The sequence below is a fragment of the Podarcis liolepis genome (assembly GCF_965112155.1).
Source record: "Podarcis liolepis genome assembly, chromosome: 6".
Taxonomy (NCBI): Eukaryota; Metazoa; Chordata; class Lepidosauria; order Squamata; family Lacertidae; genus Podarcis; species Podarcis liolepis.
In genome coordinates, this window is record NC_139559.1 from 47,251,658 (window position 1) to 47,274,094 (window position 22,437).

Sequence of the window (22,437 nt, forward strand, 5' to 3'; positions counted from 1 at the left end):
ATATTATCAACATTTCCTAAGCTTTCAAAGCATTTCTCACACATGATCATGATAATCTTACAGTAGCATTCCTTGTAAGGCACGCTAGTGTTGTTTTTTCCCCATATGAAGGGAGAGGCAGGGAGAAGCCAGATAATGGCTTGTTTAAAGTCATCCAGCAAAGTCTGAGGTGAGATTAGACAGGGCATGAGTTGGCTTTAGTTTATTCTCTGTCCTTTATTGTGCTTCATTGTGAAGTGAAAACTTCCCTATTAGAGCTGGTCCTGGTTCTAAGGAAAGAGAACTGTCAAGGTTCTTCCTTTCTCCATAACACATGGCTTGAAGATTCTAAAAGTTAAATAGTTAAAGTCAACCACAATTTGCCAGGTTTGGAAAAAGTGACAAGCTGCGATTGATCACAAACAGAAGCAAGAGCTTCTGGTCTTCCACTTACAGTAGCACTGAAGGAGGAGGGGGGAGCACATGAGCTCAAGGCTTCTGCATTTCTTGTCGCATTAAGCCACGGTTTATAGTGACATCCAAACCAACTCATGGATGTGAAATTAATACTTGACTCCAGACAAGGAGTGACTAGTACTCTAATAAACAATGATGCTTTTAGAATTTGTGTGGCAGATGGTGGGCCTGTCCATGTGGAGTTAACTGGCTGTTGTTTGTGCTGTGCCTAGGAAAATCGGCTGCTGGAAATTTCCTCCTTAATCCTCTTGAGCCTGGGAATGCAGATAAGCTCAAAGTGAAGATAGCTGACCTAGGAAATGCTTGCTGGGTGGTAAGTTTTAAAGCTCTTTCCATACTGTTACAGAAACTGCTGTCTCTTTGCAGTTAGCTCAGGTGAATGTAGCAAACATACCTCTGATATTTCCCCCCATTAATACTGTTTATTAAAAATTGGTTTCTTACACACAGACACCCATACAGACCCCCCACATTCCCACCAAATAAGCAGGAAACCAAACAGTAGTGGTACTGTTAGTAGTGGTATTGAAAAATACGCTGACTACAATGAGAAGTGAGATCTAGCTTCTTACATCTTCAATGTGACATTGAGAGTTCATGTGACACGGTTGGATCAGTTCATTGCAGCAAGTTAGTTGGTGACCAGGGGGTCAATGTATGCAAGCAGTATTCTAAACTAACCTGTCCACTTCATTCAAGCCTGTACATAGCCTGATTATGTAAGTTGGCTTTTCTAATAACGGAAGGTTCCTAACTTGGTTCCAACGTTCCTCCAAAGTGAAGGGGGAGCTCTGGTTCCAATGCTGAGCAACCGTCAGCTTCATAGCCAGCAAAAGAAATAAACTCCTCCTTCACACATCTCCTCTGGAAAGATAGAGAGCAAGGCCTGCTGTGGCAAGGAAGGTGCAATTTGTGATACGTTAGCAGAGATTTCCTATAATACCTGAGACCAAAAGGCCTGTATCACTGTGTATGAGCACCACTTGTGGTAGTACATGTTGCACGATCAACAGGCATCCAGCATTCCATAGGGAGTGATCCAGTAATCCTCTGTTTGGTAGCAGTACAGATTCATCTCAACACATGTTTGAGACTGGACTCAAGGATAGATAGAGTCAGGGGTTTTTTGGCACATTGATTTCCAAGGTGCATTTTCAAACTGAGTACCCAAGTTTGCCTCAGCCCCATATTAGAGCCACAAAAGTGACCGCAAGCCTTTGTTGATGCTGTATAGCATCCTAATTAGCACTGGGGTAGGCAGAAGAGAAGATGAGGGTGAGGGAGGGCAGACCAAGTAATGAGCACCAGATAATTGAGAGCTATATTACATCTTGCAGATCTGTCCTCTAATAGCAAAACTAGGGGCTCTGTTGACATCAGCTAGTGTCTATACATGCCTTTGAATTCACTGGGATTCATTTCTGAGATGTAGTCATTCCCTAGTACATGTCTACTTGGTCTCTGGAATCTCCTTTGATCTCTCATCTTAAACCCACAGCATAAACATTTCACTGAGGACATTCAGACACGGCAATACCGATCCTTGGAAGTACTGATTGGAGCCGGTTATAGCACCCCAGCTGATATTTGGAGTACAGCTTGCATGGTAAGTTCAATCACATTGCCTTAAATCTTTGAAGTGGTGTCCGTTGCAGAATTCTGCAGGAATTAAATTACTGTTAAATTGCAATAAGCTGATAGTACGTTTTTATCTGTTTTAAAGTTTTGTCTGCTGTTTTCTTGGTTTTGTTGTGTGTGTGTTTTACATTTGTTATATCCGTACTGCCCTGAAATGAAATGAAGCTTGCTATTAGAAATTAAATGAAGCTTTTCATTTAATTGAAGCAAGCTTTTTACTTTTTTAAAAAAATTATTACTACATTGCCAATGTTCGGTAAGGCCTGCTTGTTTCAGACTTCATGGACCAAGTAATTTACAGGTCTAAAGCCTAACCAGTTATATGTCTGGGTTCAGTATCAGCAGTTTGGTGAGCAAGGCACTCTGGGATGTGGACCTTGTTTTGAATCAAAATTGCTTGACTAAAAGAATCCTGAAGTATTCATGATACTTGTCAGATGGCAAGGGTGGCTGCTTACGAGTAACCAGGCAGGACTCCGACCTGTCTTTTACAGGTTTTATTTGGGTGCAAACTATTTACAGTGCAGAACCCCAAAGTTCATGTCTGCCTCAATCGCTTGCAGAATCCGGGAGTGCCTGTTTCCTGGACCTCCTGCAGCATAAAAGCCTTGTTACGCCCAGCCTTTTCCTTCCCTCTTTGTGCTTTAGACTTCTGTGCAGGGTGGGCGACGGAGGGGGCGTGCTTCCGTCCTGGACGGCTTTGCCAGAAGTGGTGCTGAGGCTCCCACCAGCGTCCTCTGGTCCTTTCACCTCTTCCCCACTGGAGGTGGGGTTTTCCTCATCACCGGAAGAGGAACTGCTTCGCAAGATTTTCAGAGGCTCCCTGTAACACAACTGCCCTTCTGTTTCCCACCCCTGTTGTGATGGCAGGTCCCTGACATACTCTTTCAGCACCATAATTTAGAGTGGATTCCTTTTCTCTGCACACTAACGTGTGATTAGCATTGTGGCTTTTATACCAAATGACTGTATTCCCCCCAAAGACCCTGAAAGTTGTCTGACATTTCCTTGTTTAGGCCTTCGAACTGGCTACGGGTGACTATCTGTTTGAGCCTCACTCTGGAGAAGATTACTCAAGGGATGAAGGTGTGTACCTACTACTTCTAGTACTTTAAATTATTTCTGCACATAGTTCCTACGCAAGGGGGTTTGGAAGTTCTAGCTCTACAAAGCAAGACCTCAAAAAGAGATCTAGCCTCTTTATTCTGTTGAGAGCTTTTAATACTGGTCTGCTGGAGTCTACTGGTACATTATGCAGCTCATTTTCAATATAAGATTTAAAAACAGATTGTTTTAAGTTCCAGCGTGTTACTGTTAGTCATTTATTAAATAATCAATGGTTTGTTTTTAACAGCAAGGTAACACATAAAAAGGACTATTCCCAATGTAGAGATTTATGTCTGCCAGAATAGACTGACCCAGAGCAATAGAAAATGGGGGGGGAGGGGAGAGAACATGACAAACACTCAAATCCAGCAGGGAAGAAGGTAGAAAGAGCACACTAACTGGATGAAAGCCATTGTGTGTTTATACTATTGCATATTATTTCTTTCATGCCCTCTCCTGGGGAATACAGACCACATTGCATTAATCATAGAACTTCTGGGGAAAATACCTCGCAAGCTCATTGTGGCTGGAAAATACTCCAAGGAGTTCTTCACCAAAAAAGGTAAGGCGAAAATAATCTGAGGTTGAATGGCTGAGGGTTCCAGACCTGGGGTAGTTGGAATATCTAGTTTTTATTATTTTGCTTGTTTGTTTTCTTTTATAATAACAAAGCACCCATTTACTTTGCTGACATATATGAGCAATGGCAGAGAGGGTTACTCATTTGCTTATAATTATTTCTAGTTTTCATTCATTGGAAACAAAGTCAGACTTCTTTAACCATTGGGGCCCCTTGGGCCGCTGGTCAGGAAGCTTCAGCCCACAGGCTGTATTAGGCCCACTGAGGTCCCATTTTGGCCCACCATGCCATTTGTCCTGCCCAAGTCCTGCCCACCTGACATTGTATGACAGCAGGTGTAGAGCAGGATTGGGATTTAGGCTTTTTGGAAAGTGAGGAAGACAGAGAACATGGAATACCAGACTTCTCAAAAAAAATTCCCAGAGTCCAGACACTTCCTTAAAGTGTAGTCCATATTTGGCACAACGCTGCCTAGCTAGCACTACTTCATACAGTCCATAATTTACAACTTGCCTTGCGCTGGGTGTTAAATTTGAAAGAGAAAAAATACTCCTTTTTCTGTTGAGCAATATCATTTAGAAGGGAGCATTAGAATCCTGATACCTGTTCTGTTTGCCTTCCTGTTCATGTTAATGTGAGCCTTGTTAATCTTCCTGTCATTGTTCTCAGGTGATCTGAAGCACATCACCAAACTGAAGCCATGGGGCCTTTTTGAAGTTTTGGTGGAGAAATATGAGTGGTCCCAAGACGAGGCAGCTGCATTCACAGACTTCTTATTACCTATGCTGGAACTGAATCCTGAGAAGAGAGCTACAGCAGCACAGTGTCTCAGGCACCCCTGGCTCAACTCCTAGATGTATTGGCCCTATAACCGGGTTTACAGCATAATATATACACACCTAGATGTCCCAGCTGCCCCTTCCCTCTCCTCCCAGGTCAATTTTTTCCTTGTTGATTTTCAGAGTGAAGCTTCTCCTTGAGGGCTTTTGAGATTTTAGATAAATCTAACCGTTCATGTGAGTTTGTGTACTCGACTCAGTAGGGACTATTGTCAGCCAGTGGGCGTCCAATATGTTTTGCTGTGATTGGAGTTTGCCAAAGAGTTTTTACAGGAATGTGAAATGACCCCTGACTCTCTTCCTTACTCAAGTACCTAACCCTGAAGGTGTGGGGAAATCTCCATTGGGACACACTCCCTTAACTATATTGCCGTCATCCCAAGGGGGATGTGAAGAGCTGTGAATCCCTCCTTAGCTCACTGACTCTGGGAGTCATTTTCTTAGTGCACATCCAGTTGCTGACAGTAAGAGGAGAAATGGCAGATGGCACCAAGGTGGTAGCTCCATGTGGAGCACTGAACTCGACTCGACTCATTCCTAAGGTGTCTGCTCTGCTGCTTGGGTAACTTTCTTTTTTGCTCGTTATTCTTTTTCTCTAGTTTTAGCCATTTAATCCTTTGAAACGACCTCTTATGAACTGTACCTCTCTTTTTTTAGCGCCATTTTTTTGACCCCTCCATGTTCACTTGAGTTTTTGAGTCCCATGAAATAAGCTGCTCTCCAAAGCCGTAGCATGTGAACTCCAGTAAGTTTCACATGGAAAATAAAGGCAGCAGCCGGCATTGGTAGAGGTCACTGTCTCTTTACAAGTCTGGCTCTGTGCATTTGTTGGCTGCAGAGGGGCAGCCAGGTTGCCCAGGTTCAGTGCCAGACTTGCCCAACATGCAGCCCCAGGCAATACGGGGCTTGCCAACAGTGTACAGTGGCCCAAAAGGCATTTGACAATGGCATGGTTTCTGCTACAAAAGCCAGGAGGTGATCCAGCCTCTGGCAGACCACTTTTTCCATAGGTCTCCCTTATGCCCCCAGGGGCCTTGTTTGCCTTGTGTGAAATTGTATTTTTAGGAGAGAGCAGTTACGTTTTCAGTCTGGAAAAATAGGATATGTTCTTCCTTTTCAACAATAAGGAAAGATAATATTGGGGGCTGTCTTTCCAGCTGTGCCCAGACTATCAATCACCCTATTTCCAAAGGTTAATGAATGTAATGATATATATACCCTGTTAACTGTCCAAGGTGCTGGACTCTAGAAATCCCCTTTCGAATAGAATTTCTTCCTATGTATTAACAGCAGAACAAATAATCTAGGGGAACAGAGTAGTTTGAATCTTCCCCACCCACCCCTAGAGATGAAGTGTCAAATTCTGTTCTCCAGAATCATTACAGCCATTGTTGCTCAGCAGAGAATATACAACGCAAGCTTGTAAAACTCCTAGGAAAAGGGGTTAGTTGTGACTGACTCTTGTAGGCTTTTTATTTTATTAGAAAGATATGTAACTCTTGCTAGTTTTACAATGAGTATCTCCTAGGTTTTCCCAGGTTTGTTTGTGGTTTTTTTTAAATCCCCAGCATCTTGCTCAAATGTAAGGTTTGGAGACTTCCCATGGACCAAATAGGCCTTTGAGATTGCAGAATTCTCCCAGGCTGGAAACTGCTGGAGGACTCAGAATTGAAGGCACTCTGAGGGACAATTCAATGCAAAAGCTACCAGCAGGAAAACACTCTTCTCGGTTGTTTTCTCTTGGCAGAAATCCCAGTTTATAGTCATCTTAAACCCTCGTTATCCTTTGCAAAAAAAATCTGGTGCAGTTTTATTTTACTTTATCTTAAATGGAAGTTTAACCATCATACCTCCTTCACTTTCGAATTTGGCTGCACTGTCATATTATACCTGACTGAGGCTTTTGCAAAATCTGTGCTGCATGTCCATTTAGGAGATCTTAAGCAATGTTCTCTTTGTACAATCTTAAGATGAAAAGGAAAAGGTTCCAGTAGTTTTAAATGATACTCCGGTTATCTAAAGTATCTTCTTCACCTCCAAGAAGCACTTCTTTGCTTGACTGTAAGGATCGAAATAGAATGTATAAATACATACTTTCTTTTTGAATACTGTGAAAACTTGCTGGCAGGGAGAATTGAATTTCCGGTGTCAATGCAACCTAGTTTGCATCAACATCTTGCCTACCTGAATGGAACAAAATGCTCCTGGGTGTGGGGGCTGCATCTCTTGGGTTTTGATATAGGTTCCCCTCCACCGAAGAAGGCTGCTGCCACCTCTTTTGCACTAAGAGAGAAGTTCTAGGATAATACAAGAGGTAGCTTGTCAGGATCGCCTACATATTTGGGGGCTCACATTGGATTCACTCAACTTCCAAATTGCCATAAAGTGCTCACTAACAGATTTGTACTTGTTTTGTCGTTCTAAAACCTGAAGGAAAAAAATACATTTTTATTCTTTCTATTGGGTGCATTGTCTTTTTTTCTTTGTAAATGCAGCAGCACAATAAACAGGTTATTAAATAATCCACAGGTACTTTTGATATGCTGTCTATATTCATCCACAGATTTCGTACAGTAGAGCCTCTTATCTGAACAGGCTGTGAGACAGTGAGAAGCTTAAATTAAATCCAAGCACTGCTGTGTTATGGGGATATAGTGATCTAGTTGCATGGCTGCAGGGCAGGAAAAGGAAACAAAGAATATTGGTGGCTGATGAGTTCAGGAAATGGTGGTCTGCTTTTAGACTGCTGGAGAAAAGATGATGAAATTAATTCTTGAAAGCATAAACCACAATGCATAATTGATCAGACATTTCATTATCATGGTCTAAGTTAAGATTTACATTACAATACTAGCAGCTTACTTTAACTCTGTATCATCTTAATGCAATACTGGTTTCATTGCAGGAAGAGATGTTTGAATTGTCCCAGATAATTAACCATAAAGAGAAATCCAGTTAATACTCTTGGGTTTCAGAGTAGATCTGTTTAGCATAATCTTATCATTTGAGTTTATTGCTAATACGCTCTGTGCAGTGGACAGAGCCTACTGCAGAGATGCATTACCCAACTACTAGCATGTTTTGCTTGTTCTGTGGTTCTTTTGGTATCTTAGTGGGATATTTTGTAAGGCCAAGGGAGGGGAGGGTTAACTTTGTGGCTGATGTCTGGGACTTGCTTATAGACCTATTTTCCTTGGATGCGAGTATTACTGCATCTTGTTGGTACTGCTAATTTTTGCTGCAGATTTCTTTCATTTATGCTTTACGGAAAACCTCAGTTGGCTACACTAAACATAAGAACAGAATAAAAGACCAAATTCTGAAAACTGCAAGCAACTGCACACCTAACAAGAGATATTCTCCATGGTCAGCAGCTCTCCTTTATGCACAGCAAACTCATGACTGGAAGGAAGTTTCACGATCACTCTATAGTGCAGGGTAGAAAGTCATTCTTCAAAGAAGGAAGTCTACTATCCTCCTGGGCGTGCCTGTCATTGGGTCTCAGTTACTTTTGTGGCTTTCCACTCTGGCTTCATGTAAACAAAGGAGGGAACAGATTGCTTCACATAGGCTGCTTGTTACTTATTATATGCCTGCATTGTCTCTTGATTGATTGGATCCCTCAGTTAAAAGAGAATGTCATGAATATGTTGATTCTTGCATAGCAGATCTTCAGTTCAAGAATATTTGGGTATAGTTCTTGGCAAAGGCAAAGGTTTTGAGAATCTAGTAGGTGATCTTTCCGGAGAAAGAAGGGTTAGTTTTCCGAAAGGAGTCCTCACTCCCCCCCCCCTTTTGTGGTGCCTTTGGTTTTGTGTCATAGCGCAATTGAATGTCTGCAGGCAATAAAAGTCTGGGAGCGTATCAAGCAGCCTTCTGGACTCCAGCGTCATAGTTGGAATGTGTATGTCGCCTACTTCAGTCAAGGTACACTTGAGGTTGTTTGTCTTCATTCATTTCCTTCTTCTGCAAGACAAAAAACAACAACATTCAACAAATGGTGACCCTGAAAAGTATCCAGGCCTCATGACTGCTATGAAAGGAGCCCTTCTTTCATGGCCCAAAAGAGTGTCATGATGCACACGAGCCCACACTTACTGAGGGAGGGGAGAAGGTGTGTGATGTGCAGCCTGAACCTCTAGTACTAAATTGAAAGCCATCACTAGCCATGATTATATATGAAAAAAGGATGTCACTCCCTTTCTGTATTTGCAATTTGCGCTTGCAGTTCATGAGAACTGGCTCAATTTAGTACCCAATGTACCAATAAGGACTGCACTGGAAGTGTATCGGCTTCATCACAACTGACTAGACCTGAATTCCATGGATGAGCAGGGCTTTGAAGGATGATGGACAATGAGGAAAAGATAGATCATCTCTCCACAGGGCTATTGCGGTGCTGTTTAGTATCTAGCAAACATATATTTAAGGGGAGAGTCATACCTACACCTGCTAGAAGCTTGCTTGGAGTTGTATACATAGGCTTGAGTTTTTGGCATTCATGCAGAAGCATTTGCATTACAGGCTGTTTTTCAGGGATATAGTTATGCAGAAGCCTTGACATGTGGACCCTTCAAGTAAGCCCTCTCTATTAAATACTTGGTTTCTCCCCACCACCACATGATGAAGCAACTATGCTCAAGTAAAGCAGGTGTGGTCAGTACCTGGATGGGAGGCAAGTTGGATACTATTTGCCAGCTGGAGTTTCACCATGGAAGAAAGGCTGGATGTAAAAGTAATAATTGAAATAAACTCAAATTGCCCACTGCAGTTACTGTTGCTGCATGAGCACACATCTGGGTAAACTATGCAGTTAAGCACAGCTCGGAACCACCATTCCCTCATCATATCCCATAGTCCTGGTACTTCTGAATGCATGCCTAATGCTATCCTACAAGGTATTAGTCGGTTGGAGGGTGGTGTCTGCCCTGAGAGAGATTCCATATACACAATAGGATCACCTTTATTATCCACTTGGAAGTCAGATGGAAGGAGATTGTCTTGCCGGTTGCCAAGCACAAATGCCAAGAAGGAGAGAATGAAGGCGTCCAGGATCCCAATGATGCAGAGGATGTATGCCCAGCGCACTGTGCACACCCCCAGTGTGTATTTGTCAGTCTTCTCACCACACATACGTTTTACCTCAGGTGAGTCCCAGCCGTCAGGGTAGAGCAGGCAGCCTATTGACAAGCCTGCACCTGCAGGGAAAGATGCTTTGCATTAAAAAGATTTCCAAATGGATGACTGCAGGCCATACGTGATCTCATCTTGTCTCATTCAGGATGTTTGCATGGTGCAATAAGGTTATCAAACATAATCTTGGTTCCAGTAATGTCTTTCAAATCTCTCCCAGAAATTGTGGGATTGAGGGGGAAGAGAGGCTGAATGAAAATTAAGAGAGCCAAACGACACAAATGGAGTGCTTTTGCTCAGTGTTGCATCAGTGGTGACACAAGGCAGAATCTCTTGCAAACTGCCACTCGTCGTTACAGAAGGTCATTGCCATTCAGCGTCTCTGCCTTTGATGGGCACAGTTCTATGTTAGCTTAAGTAGTGATGATATGAATGTGTGGAAGCAATTTTCAGCACCAGGTCCTTCACTACAGAGTAACCACACCCCAACCTCATACATCTAGGACTAGGAAGAAGGCTGCCAGATATGGATTATCATTGTAGTAGGCGCCTTGTTTTTCTGGAATATAATTTATATGCCTCATGCAATCTACTGTTTCTCTTAAGTGCACATGCATATAGTTTGCCTGTGACATCAGCATATTATATCCCGTACATTTAAGTGGTATGGTTGTAGCATCTCTAAAGAATAAGTCTTGTTCGAGTTTCTTTGCTGAGAGATGTAGTTTTGCATCATTTCTTTGTTCCCTTAGCAACACTTCAGTTCCAGGATCTTGAATGCAAAATGACTTCCCTTGGGACCACTTGCATTATTTATGACAACTTTATTTAGATATCTGAGATAACACATCGCCACAGTTAAACGCAGAAGATGCTTTACACATTACAAAAGGGATCTGTGAATTGTTCTTCAGCAGTGCCTGGGGCCACATCCATCATAGGAAGCTGCAGTGTGAGGACCAAGTCCTCTGCAAGCACAGCAGCATCTTCGCTGCTGAGCTGTGCCACTGCAATAACTAATGTAGATCCCTTTTGTAATATACCGTATTTTTCGCCCTATAGGACACACTTTTTCCCCTCCAAAAATGAAGGGGAAATGTGTGTGCATCCTATGGGGCGAATGCAGGCTTTCGCTGAAGCCTGGAGAGCGAGAGGGGTCGGTGCGCACCAACCCCTCTTGCTCTCCAGGCTTCAGGAGAGCCCCGTCCCCAGCCCCGCAAACTCTGGGGACAGCGGGAGAGGCGCAGCGCGCCTTTCCCGCTGTCCCCCGACTTGGCTAGAAGGCTGGCGGGGGGGAGAAGCCTGCTCCTCCCCGTCGCCAGCCCCGCAAACTCGGGACAGCGGGAGAGGCGCAGCGCGCCTTTCCCACTGTCCCCCGACTTGGCTAGAAGGCTGGCGGGGGGGAGAAGCCTGCTCCTCCCCGTCGCCAGCCCCGCAAACTCGGGACAGCGGGAGAGGCGCAGCGCGCCTTTCCCACTGTCCCCCGACTTGGCTAGAAGGCTGGCGGGGGGGAGAAGCCTGCTCCTCCCCGTCGCCAGCCCCGCAAACTCGGGACAGCGGGAGAGGCGCAGCGCGCCTTTCCCACTGTCCCCCGACTTGGCTAGAAGGCTGGCGGGGGGAGAAGCCTGCTCCTCCCCGTCGCCAGCCACGCAAACTCGGGGGACAGCGGGAGAGGCGCAGCACGCCTTTCCCACTGTCCCCCGACTTGGCTAGAAGGCTGGCGGGGGGAGAAGCCTGCTCCTCCCCGTCGCCAGCCCCGCAAACTCGGGGGACAGCGGGAGAAGGCTGGCGGAGGGCTTTCCCCTCCTCCAGCCCCGCAAGCTCCCAGAGCGATGCCAAAGCTGCCAACGCCCGAGCTTCCCCAGCCCCATGCCTGGGGAGGGAAAATAATTTTTTCCCCTTTATTCCCCCCCCCCCCCAAATCTAGGTGCGTCCTATGGGCCGGTGCGTCCTATAGGGCGAAAAATACGGTAATCCTGTCTAAAGAGGGATGCAGAATGGTGGTCGCAGTACATTCATGTGTTTTTACAACACTGCACAGACATTCTAAGCCAACAGGAGATCCCCAGATTCAAGATGTTACTGGCTTTATTTCACCTGTAGTAATTGTGTTAGGGCATTTTATCTACACTACAGATATGGTTTAGCTAATCTGATGGACTGCTCAATTTCTGCTCCATAGAGAATCCTGTAATAGTAGCTCTGTGAGAAAGAGCTGTGGATTTTTCTTGGCACTTCGTCTAACTCTGAATTACATTAATCTTTCGGGGAAACTATGAAAGTTAAAGGGTTAAAACAGTAATATGCACTTGTGGTGTTCCTATTCCCTTTGAAATAGAATCCAAGAGCTGAATGGGACTGACAGTCAGCCTAGCTGGCCTGTAGCAAAGACAGACAAGCCACTAATGAGATATCTACAGATCATTAACCTCTCCTACAAGGAGAACAGAAGCTGCTAATGGAGCAAAAAGCTCAAGATGACTCATCCAAACAAACCAAGCTGTAAACAACCAAATAAGCCAGGATTACTGCATAAGTATGGAATAGGGTTCATTTAGGTAGCATTGCTGTTCTGAATTAGACTTGTTTAAGTGCTTCTGTTGTCATGGAATCATTATTTGTATGTTAACACAAGCCCTTCTGGGCTGCACAAGCATTTTTCATCACTGGCAAGTGTGGTAGAAAAAGCATCCAGTAAAGCTCTGTTAATATCCATTGTGAATGTTCTTTCTGTGACATGCAGCAATTGATGCTCTACAGCAGCCACATGGTCATAGTTACAATACTTTGATATACTACTATACACCAGTGCATCAAGAGACAGTATAACCTCTGTTGCAGAGCATTCTTTCATGCCAGTAATAAATGTGCTGTTTTCTGTCTTCCTTGCTTACAGACACAATTGATCTCTGCCGCTAGGAATTGTGATAGCCTAGACTACAATGCCATAACATGATGATGACTCTCTGGCACTGCTTTCTCCCTAGGATGGACTTTATAAAGAAAGAAAACTGAATTATTAGCTTCCCATAAGCTTCCTCTTCATTATAACCAACATCCCTTCCTGTCTTAGATCTTAGTTGGTGTTTCTGCTGTGACTTCTACTTAATGTGCCATGCACAGTTTGATTTGACCTTCTCTCCCAGATTACACTGAAATGTATAAATGTTATCTTTCCAGAAAGCAGAGGTTCATTCTTCACACCCTGAGATCTCAGACAATTCTGTAAGTCTTTGGTAAATAAGTTCAATGGCCCTCCAGTTCAGAATAAATGGGTTCACTGGTCATGTATGGGATTAAGATACTAAACCAGTTAGATGAAGAGTCATACATGGTTTAAATAGTCTCCTGCAGTTATGCAAGTGGGTATCATAAAATAGATCAATGCTGCTATTTGGCATTTTCCTTGGCAGCCAATATGGCAACATGAAACATGAAATTTTGCACATGAAATCATTAAACACACACACACCCCTGCTTACCCATCCTTTTCTTTTCCTCCTGTGTTTCTGCTCTTTGGTCACTGTGAGCCACTTGCAGGCCTTTTCAAGCCTCTGACTCCCAAGCTTTGGAGACAGCTGGAACCAGAGGCTTCCCTTATTATTCTTATTCTTATTCTTATTCTTATTATTAATTACATTTGTATACCGCCCTATACCCGCAGATCTCGGGGCGGTTCACAGGATAAAATCAGAATATAAAACCACAAAATACAGTGTTGTTCATCTTGGTTTATGCCACCAATGTCTCTCACCAAATGTATCTTCCACCTGTTGAAGCAGAACTCTGCAGGTAATATAAGAAGACTATCAACATTTCTCACTGGTGTAAATATTTCAAAAGGTTTCAAGTGTCTTGATTATATGTCAACTTCTTCTGCCTGTAGAATTGCACAGACCTAGCAGGACTGAGTCTGGACAGCTAAAAGCTTCACCAAATCCTAGCTGTGCCTTCTCTTGGACATTGCCATTACTAGCAGGGCTTAATTAGGCAGTCACTCTTGTTCATTACGTAAACACCAGATTAAACAGGATAATCTACGGAGAGTAGAAAGTTGACTGTAGTCCATGAAAGCTTATGCCATACTGAATTTGTTTGTCTTTGAGGTGCCACAAGACTTCATCGTTTGCACTGCAATAGACTGATCTGCCTACCCCTCTGGAAATTTAAGGCAAAAAGACTTCACATATTGCATATTTAAGTGTACGTTCAAAAATAAGAAAATATGAATTGTACAAGGATTCACTTGCCATCATATGAAGCACATAGGTGCACTGATCAGGGAGCAATGATTGGCTGCAGTGACAATTTAGGGTTTGCATCCATGTAATCTGGGCAACCACTTGTATAAGAAGTTGGAAATGCTTTATTTCTTCTAAGGAACTGATATATACAATCCAAAACCAATTTCACTTACCATCTTATGTACTGGGAGCTTCAGCAGCAAATTTAATATTCCGAAACCTGGTTTGTGTTGGTGCCAATGTAGCGTGAATGGCCACTGGCAGATTTGAATTATATCTACACAGGTGGCCTTTGGAAAACAGAGGCAAAGAGCTATGTTGTCCCCAAAATGGTATTGCTTGGCCCTGAGGCTACTCCCATTAGCGCAGGTGTGTGACTCTTACAAGAGTGTCTTCCCCTCTCCCTCCAGGTCCCCTAAGCCCCACTCACATGCTGCCAGCTGCATCCAAGCGCACACCTTGAAGACAGTGGCTGCGTTGCAGAAGAAGAAGAGGCTGAAGCAGAAGATGCAGCCAATGATGAGGAAGGTTGAGATGCCCACAAAGAACATGGCTGTTTTGAAGGCACTTGAGGGGATGGTGCCAAAGTCCAGCGGGCTGCCCTTGCAGATGAGTTCCCCTGTAAGGGCATTGCCAATGCAGTAGGAGAAAAGGCCAAAGTAGCCAGCCTGTGGTGTGTCAATGCTGTCCCCGATCCAGTAGGGCTGGATGAAAGTCACCACCATGATCACAGCAAAGCAGAGGGTGAACAGGGCCCACAGGACCCCCATGGCTCGGGCATTCCTCACATAGTTGGTGTGGTAGATTTTTGCTGCCTCCTGGGCTGGGAGCATCTTCCCCATGGCGACTCCTAGGGTGGGTTGTTTCTTCTAGGAAACAGGTGGTAAGGGTCAGCACTGGACAGGGGTCCTAGGAGGTGAAAGTCAGGCGCTCGGCAAGCTGGCTGCTTCCTTACGCCAGGAAATGGGAGGGGGAGCAGCGGGTAGATGCTCTGAAGCTGCGGAATTGGGGCTGCAGGCTCAGCTTCGCAGTCCTAGCCAGTACCTCAGGGCTCTGGGAAGTAGCTCTAGACTCAGAGACCCTTCCCGGGCTTCAGACGTCGGGTCTCCAGAATGCCTCTTAAGTTTCTGTTCTGATCTGCTCCCTGAGAGCCTGAAGGTTACTTAGCCGTGGCTCCTCCTCCTCCTTTTCCCGGATCTCCCGGTTTCTAATCGGCGCCTGCCACATGCCCTTCGAAGCTCCTCCCTGCTGTTGCTTCGCCCGTTCTCTCTTCCGCGCTCTGCTTCAGCACCACGGACAGCGACCGGCAGATAAAGCCAAGGGGAGAGAAGGGAATGGAAGGCGAGGAGAACGACGGGGAAGGAGGCAGGCTGCAACAGCTGCGCGCAGCACGAATATACACTAAATTGGACGAGGCGGGGATACAATCCGATCCGGGTGTAGGACGGGGACGAATGGCAATTTTGAACATCTGTTTATGCCTTTGGCATCCAAGTGGGGACAGTGGTTTCCCAGGCTTTCATCAGCCACGTCCTCCAGGACTAACTGAAGCTTAGTAGGGTTTTATCAATGAATTGTTCATTATTTTCATGATTGACCCATTATAATTCTGACTCCCTCAGAGACCAAGTGCTCATACCTGCTGTAATGCAAAGGAATGCTAGCTGCTCTCTATTCGCTGTATAAAATATATTCATTGCCCCTGAATCACAACACTTCATATTCTGTGATTTGAGGAGGTGTTCTGCAAGGATGGAGACAACTTTCCAAGGTAGCTACATTTTTTGCGTTTTTCAAGGTCTTTGGAATATTCAAGGGAAATGTAGCTTGAAGCTTACGGTTAAAAAATGTTTTTATGAAGTTTGTGAGTTTGTTTTCAGCAACTTTGCAGTGGCATGGATAATACAACTGTGGGTTGAGCAAGGAACAGGGTGAAGCAACCATAAAACCATATCTTCATTCCATCTTCATTCCATGCCATGCCATTCCAAGGTTTGGAAGGGCTAGAAGCAAGACAGAAAATGCCACCCCCTCACCACTGAGCATCCACAGCACTCCCACCCACCTGTCCCTCCTCCATTGCACACCTGCAGCCAGGCACACACCTACACACCAGCTGCCACCTGTTGTTGGCAGAGACGGTTAAGCACACAGAAGAGGGGGGAAGGTCAGCAAGTACAGGCCATGCTTCATGGAGGCTGGGTCTGCCACCCCTCCCATCTTTCCAGAGCCTGCCACCCCAAGGCAATTGCCTCATCCCACCTCATGGATCGGCCAACCCTGGAAGTGACCCACAGTTTCATCCAGAACGATCCCACCCAAACTCTTTTTTTAAAAAAATGATATTTATTAAAGTTTCAAAGAAAAGAATTACATGAATTAAAAAAAGAAAAGAAAGACAAAAGTAAAAATTAAAGAAAAAAATACAAAATACAAAAAAAGATAAAAACCACTTAAAAATACATCAATCTTTCCATACCTTACATTCATTTCCTTGTTTCCCTGACCTCCTCACACCTTCCTTTTTTGTATTCCAATTCAGTTAGTTAATTCAGCAATTTCTTTCCCTCTTTGTTTTTATCTTAGTCCTTTAACATAATATATTATAACTTTGGATTCTCACCTGTTAACAATCCATTTTTACATACACCTTTATAACATTACTGCTTAAACCACTTAACTTCATTCTGACATCATTCTAACATTCATTAATTTTACAATATTTCTGTAAATAGTCTTTAAATTTCTTCCAATCTTCTTCCACCGACTCTTCTCCCTGGTCTCGGATTCTGCCAGTCATTTCTGCCAATTCCATGTAGTCCATCACCTTCATCTGCCATTCTTCCAGACTGGGTAGATCTTGTGTCTTCCAATACTTTGCAATAAGTATTCTTGCTGCTGTTGTGGCATACATAAAGAAAGTTCTGTCCTTCTTTAACACCATTTGGCCGACCATGCCCAGGAGAAAGGCCTCTGGTTTCTTCAGGAAGGTATATTTAAATACCCTTTTCATTTCATTATAAATCATCTCCCAGAAAGCCTTAATCCTTGGGCACGTCCACCAAAGGTGAAAGAATGTACCTTCAGTTTCTTTACATTTCCAACATTTATTATTGGGCAAATGATAGATTTTTGCAAGCTTGACTGGTGTCATGTACCACCTGTATATCATTTTCATAATATATTTTCTCTTAAGGTATTACATGCCGTGAATTTCATACCTGTGGTCCATAACTGTTCCCAGTCAGCCATCATTATGTTATGTCCAACATCTTGTGCCCATTTAATCATAGCAGATTTCACCGTTTCATCCTGTGTATTCCATTTCAACAGCAAGTTATACATCTTTGACAAAATCTTAGTTTTGGGTTCTAGCAGTTCTGTTTCTAATTTTGATTTTTTCACCTGGAAGCCAATTTTCTTGTCCAAATTGTATGCCTCCATTATCTGATAATAATGAAGCCAGTCTCGCACTTTTTTAATTTCTCAAAACTCTGCAGTTTCAGTCTATCTCCCCGATCCCACCCAAACTCATAACTATATGTTATATGTACCTGGTCCAATTCTCCCGTTCCTCCTCCCATGTGCCCCTGCACCTCCCCCAATCTGCTCTACAGAGTTGAGGGGAACCCAAAACAGATCGGGTGTGTGAGGTACAAGGGGCATACAGGGGAGGGTAGAAGAGGAAGTTCAGTTCAACAACTGGAAGCTTTCCTGCTTGTGCATTGACTTGGCCATTGCCCCTATGGACAACAACCTGTGAGAGTTACAAGCAAGAATGATACCACCAAAGTCACTAATACCAGAGTCATGAGCTGCCTGAGTAGATAATCTAGAATGTCTAAACCAGTGGTTACCCAACTTTTTTGACCATGCCCCACCTAAGCATCTTTAAAATCCTGATCCCCCCCCCATGACATATAATTCAAAAAGTGAACTCCTATTCATGTGGAGGAAGCCTAAAAGGCCATTCACTGTTAATAATTCATTCTCGAATTGTCCCTCTTAAAAATCAAATTGCCCCTCTGTGGGGCATGTGCCCCACATTGGGAACCAGAAGTCTAAACTGAAACTTACTTAACTGCTGAGAGCATTCAAAAAATCATCTCCCTGAACACCTGAGCCTGGCCTTGTAATCCAAAAAGTCCACACCTGTGCCCTGAGAAAGTTCCAGCAGGCTGTACCTGTTACTGGACTCAAGGTGATTTCATATCTCAGGCTGTCTGAATAATAGCTCTGGGAAAGAGCAAGCCTTTCACACCTGCCTGCTGTTCCTTATGTTGGCAGTCCTGTTAGATATTCAAGAAGGCGAAAGGGCCATGAAATGAGTAACAGTGAGCAATAAGCTTTTCTGTTGTTTTTACCCAGTGGCAAGTTATCCTTTCCTCTGGCAGTATAAGCCTTCCATGAAAGGTAAGAAGGGAGGACCTGCCCTGCCAGATTCATGCCTGGTGTGATTATATCTGCTATATCCAAACATCTGGACACGTGCTCCAGTTCTTTATGAGAGTGTAAACATGCAGTAATAGGCAGAATACAGTGATCAAACCTACAACCTTGGCATTATCAGCACCATGTTCTAACCCAGTGGTTTTCAACCAGTGTTTCATGGTACCCTGGGATGCCTTGAATGATGGTCAGGAGTGCCATGGGCAACACTGGCCCCTGGCCCTCTTTCCTTCCTTCCTTCCCTCCCTCCCTCCCTCCCTCCTCTGATGCCCTCTCTTGTCTCTGCCTCCCAAAGGCTTGCACAGCTGTTTGTTGCAGCAGCCATGGCTACAAACTCCTCAGGCGAATGATGCCTCTGGCAGGGGGTGCTGTTGCTGGAGTAAGTAAGCAAGTGGGAAGGGGAGCCCAGCCAGCCACCAGCCCTTACTGTTGGGAATGGGAGATACAAGTTCCAAGCCCCTGAGGGGCAGAGTGAGGAGGCACCTCTCTTTGGAGTGAGGCAGGGGGAGAGAGCTCAGAGACCAGGGGTGGCAGCAGAAGCTGCCCAGAGGACTCCCAAGGAGAGGTGGCTGAGGGAACATTCCGCAATGGAGGGAGTTCCAAAAAAGGGTGAGAGGCTGCTAATTCTGCATGCAAGGGGTGACATAACTGGGCTCCTGAGCCCCACAGGGGTGCTGCAGAAAGAATGTAGTTGGTCAAGGGAGCCATGGACTCAGAAAGGTTGGAAACCTCTGTTCTAACCAACAGAGCTATGAAGGCTGACTGCACATGATACTCTCCTGTGGCCTTGGGTGATTTTGACTGGCTTGTTTGTTTTTTCTTTATTTTTAACCCAGACAGCATTTTTCCATTACATGTACTCATATCTTTTGCAAGAAGGCACCCATGTGACTTTGAGGGTAGGCTTTATAAATCTGCAACATGCCATGTTCTGGATTCTCGTCCTAGGTGCACCAGATCAAACCTTTGGCTTACTGCTAAGAAGCAATGAAGAGCCCTTGGGTTTTGTTGCTGCTGACACTTGCCTTGGCAGAGGCCTTTTCTAGCCAAAGAGGACTCATCTTGAATCTGGTAAGAGGTTACTGGGTACTCTTGCTGTACCCTTTCCAGAAGCATCCCTGATGCGAGGGATTTGCCATGTTGTCTGGCTCTTGGGATTCTCTCTAGTATTGAAATTGCTACCCAGTCATGTAATAGGGAAAGACTTTTACAGGGAGTTCTTCAGACACTTTGATTTATGCATATGATCCATTTCAGGATTCATTTCAGAAATGCTTTAGTTGCCCCAGTTCACTTTAGGAATAGGAGTATCAAACAAACACTTTGATTATTAGGGTACTCTAGGATATCAGCATAAAAACCAGGGCACACAAGGTACCTTCCTGCCTATATGGGAAGTTTCTTTTGTGAGGTTGAGGGATGACGACAACACAGTATCTCTAGTGGCAGCCTGGAAAGGACAGGAGTGCTGCAGAATCAACTTTATGTTACTTAAATATAAGGTCCATAAGATTCAATGAAATCCTCTATTCAGGAATATAGACCGGTGAGAGCTGGGTTTGGCTTCAAGCTTTCATATCACTCCCTTGGTTGGCTGGCTTTGCTATGCTTTGGGAATGGATGGTCTGGCCTTCATCGTCATGCTAAGGAGAAAAGTTAAAGGACTCCTGGACAGTTAAGTCCAGTTAAAGGCGCCTATGGGGTTGCGGCATTCATCTTGCTTTCAGGCCAAGGGAGCCGGCGTTTGTCCACAGACAACTTTCTGGGTCATATGGCCAGCATGACTAAACTGCTTCTGGCACAACAGAACACCATAACAAGTGCCAGAGTGCACAGAAATGCCATTTACCTTCTCACCACAGCGGTACCTATTTATCTACTTGCACTGGCATGCTTTCAAAGTGCTAGGTTGGCAGAAGCTGGGACAGAACAACGGGAGCTCACTCAGTCATGGGGATTTGAACCGCCGACCTTCTGATTGGCAAGCCCAGGAGACTCAGTGGTTTAGACTACAGCACCACCTGCGTCCATCTTCACGGACATTTATCGTGTTGCTCACACCTTATCTAATCATGGTTACCTTATAGGAGAATGGAGAGCTATGTCTCAACAGTCTCCAATGCAAAAATGGATGCTGTCACAGAGGGAGTGGCCTAAGCCTGGCTCGTTGTGCAGACAAAGCAGCTGAGTTTCAGGAGTGCTCTCGGTGGGTAAGTGGCATTTCCTATTCCTTAGGAGTGACTGGTGTTTCTTCTGGCCTTCATCTTCTTTGTTGGTGGCTTAAAGATGTCAGTGGAGATTCAGAAGAATGTCAGACAAGAAAGAAGAAGCCAGCGGAGAGACGAATAGAGAGAAGTATTATGATCATAATGATGGGCTGGGAAGATTAAGCTAAGCAGCAGAACTAAGGATAGAGGGAATGAGTCTAAGTGAAGGATGAGGCAAAAGAAGAGAGCTGGGGAAGGTAATTACAACTGTGAACCTAAGAGATACTTAGGAAAGTGAAGGAGGATGTAGTGGTATTGGATGAAGTAATGAATTTTGGAGATGGTGAGAAGCTGAAAAGATTTGTGTGAGAGAGTGAACATGAGAAGAAGCAGAATTGAATTAGATTTTTTTAAAAAAAAGTCTTCTGGAAGAACCCATCACTCACTTTAAAGCAGCCTCATATATGTGGCAAATATTCTGAAGTTGGTATCAAATACAGTGAAAAGTGAGGAGTGCAGGATGATGTCCAAGCCTAGTCAGCTTAGCAGAATGGAGAAGACATTGTATACGTAGCTTTTCCTCTAGTCAAGTTGTGAATTCTGATCTACATCTTTGTATCTCTTGCAGCACCTTACTGGGATATACTACAGGTGTCCCTGTGAAAATGGATTAAGCTGTGAGGCTGACAGGACAATTATCGGGACTATCACCAACACTGACTATGGCATTTGTGAGGACCCAGCAAGAAAATTAAAAGTTGAGGAAAAACATTAAAGATGCACTTGCTCTCCTATTCTCCTCTGTGATTATTATTCCTCAATGTAATTCCTACCTCTGTACATATGTTGCAGCTTAATTGGCCACATGATCCTTTCTGATGTCTCAGTGGAAGAAAGCAGCTGACACATGGGCACAGCACTCTGCATAAGGAACTCGTCGGCAGAGTGAAGGAACGTAGTGAGCAGGTGCATAGGACTCAGAGAGCAGAAACCAACATTTACAATATGAACACACACTCCTGTTCTCCTTCACACATCCATGCAGCAGTTATCATTGTCCAAAATAATTCCAGTGTCTGCACATATCTCACAAGTTTCTAAACTAATCCACACACCACCACAATTTGTTTAAATGGAAAATACTTCCAAATATACTCCTCATCCAACCTGCTAAAAGCCCTTATCTAACACAGATCAGACATGCTTTCTCAAAACATCCATATATACATCAGTTCAGCACAGCATATTCATACCCATACTCTCAAACCTCTTTTGTCCATTCACATGAACCACACCATTTCGTTGAAAATAATTTTATTACTTAGTATACCCTTTAGATTGCATTCTTTGGTCTAGACCATGTACCCACTTTTAACCCAAATATGCATTTGAGGGCCCATTTCTTAATCTTTTACCATATACTTGCATGGTGGTAATGCTCCTGTTGCAACCAACCTCGTACCAGGCCACAATCTACTAGTGTGTCCGATTTAGAACATGAACCACACCGATTTAGGAGCAACAACACTTTCAGCTACAAGCTTATTGGGGCCTATAAAGAAATTGTATTACACAGAGGGCCATCATTTAGCTGAACCAACATTAAAGATTTTTGTGGCCAAGATTGTGTCTCACCTTTTATGTGGTGCACCTATCTGGGGTCACCATTGTAGGGAGGAACTTGATGTATTTCAAAATAAATTCCTGCATGTGATGTTGGCACTGTCACACAGTACACCTGGAGCACTACTAAGGACTGAATTGGGTCTTCCCTCTGTAAAGGC

The 22,437-nt window shown here is 44.2% G+C and overlaps 3 protein-coding genes across 4 annotated transcripts in view; 2 read left to right on the plus strand and 1 right to left on the minus strand.

Annotated features, from left to right (window-relative positions):
• The window catches only part of SRPK1 (SRSF protein kinase 1), a 32,660-nt gene extending 25,512 nt beyond the window's left edge, over positions 1 to 7,148 (plus strand). Inside the window, exons 12-16 of the mRNA XM_083509385.1 lie at positions 669 to 769; positions 1,955 to 2,062; positions 3,111 to 3,180; positions 3,671 to 3,763; positions 4,451 to 7,148. Coding sequence (XP_083365511.1) covers positions 669 to 769; positions 1,955 to 2,062; positions 3,111 to 3,180; positions 3,671 to 3,763; positions 4,451 to 4,635 — 557 coding nt within the window. The 3' untranslated portion in view covers positions 4,636 to 7,148. The remainder of the gene's footprint in view (positions 1 to 668; positions 770 to 1,954; positions 2,063 to 3,110; positions 3,181 to 3,670; positions 3,764 to 4,450) is intronic.
• On the minus strand, positions 6,160 to 15,193 carry LHFPL5 (LHFPL tetraspan subfamily member 5). Its single transcript, XM_083509426.1, has 3 exons — positions 14,428 to 15,193; positions 9,582 to 9,818; positions 6,160 to 8,586 (listed from the first exon to the last, which is right to left on the minus strand). Exons 1-3 carry the CDS (start codon positions 14,837 to 14,839, stop codon positions 8,570 to 8,572), a joined length of 666 nt encoding a protein of 221 aa, XP_083365552.1. The 5' UTR covers positions 14,840 to 15,193; the 3' UTR covers positions 6,160 to 8,569.
• Positions 15,194 to 15,282: 89 nt separating this feature from the next.
• On the plus strand, positions 15,283 to 21,536 carry CLPS (colipase). Of its 2 annotated transcripts, none has more exons than XM_083509429.1 (4): positions 15,283 to 15,768; positions 19,395 to 19,517; positions 20,534 to 20,656; positions 21,282 to 21,536. In XM_083509429.1, exons 2-4 carry the CDS (start codon positions 19,434 to 19,436, stop codon positions 21,426 to 21,428), a joined length of 354 nt encoding a protein of 117 aa, XP_083365555.1. In that variant the 5' UTR covers positions 15,283 to 15,768; positions 19,395 to 19,433; the 3' UTR covers positions 21,429 to 21,536. The 2 variants fall into 2 exon arrangements, with proteins under 2 accessions (XP_083365555.1, XP_083365554.1); XM_083509428.1 differs by lacking the exon at positions 15,283 to 15,768 and adding an exon at positions 18,326 to 18,410.
• Positions 21,537 to 22,437: the final 901 nt, after the last annotated feature.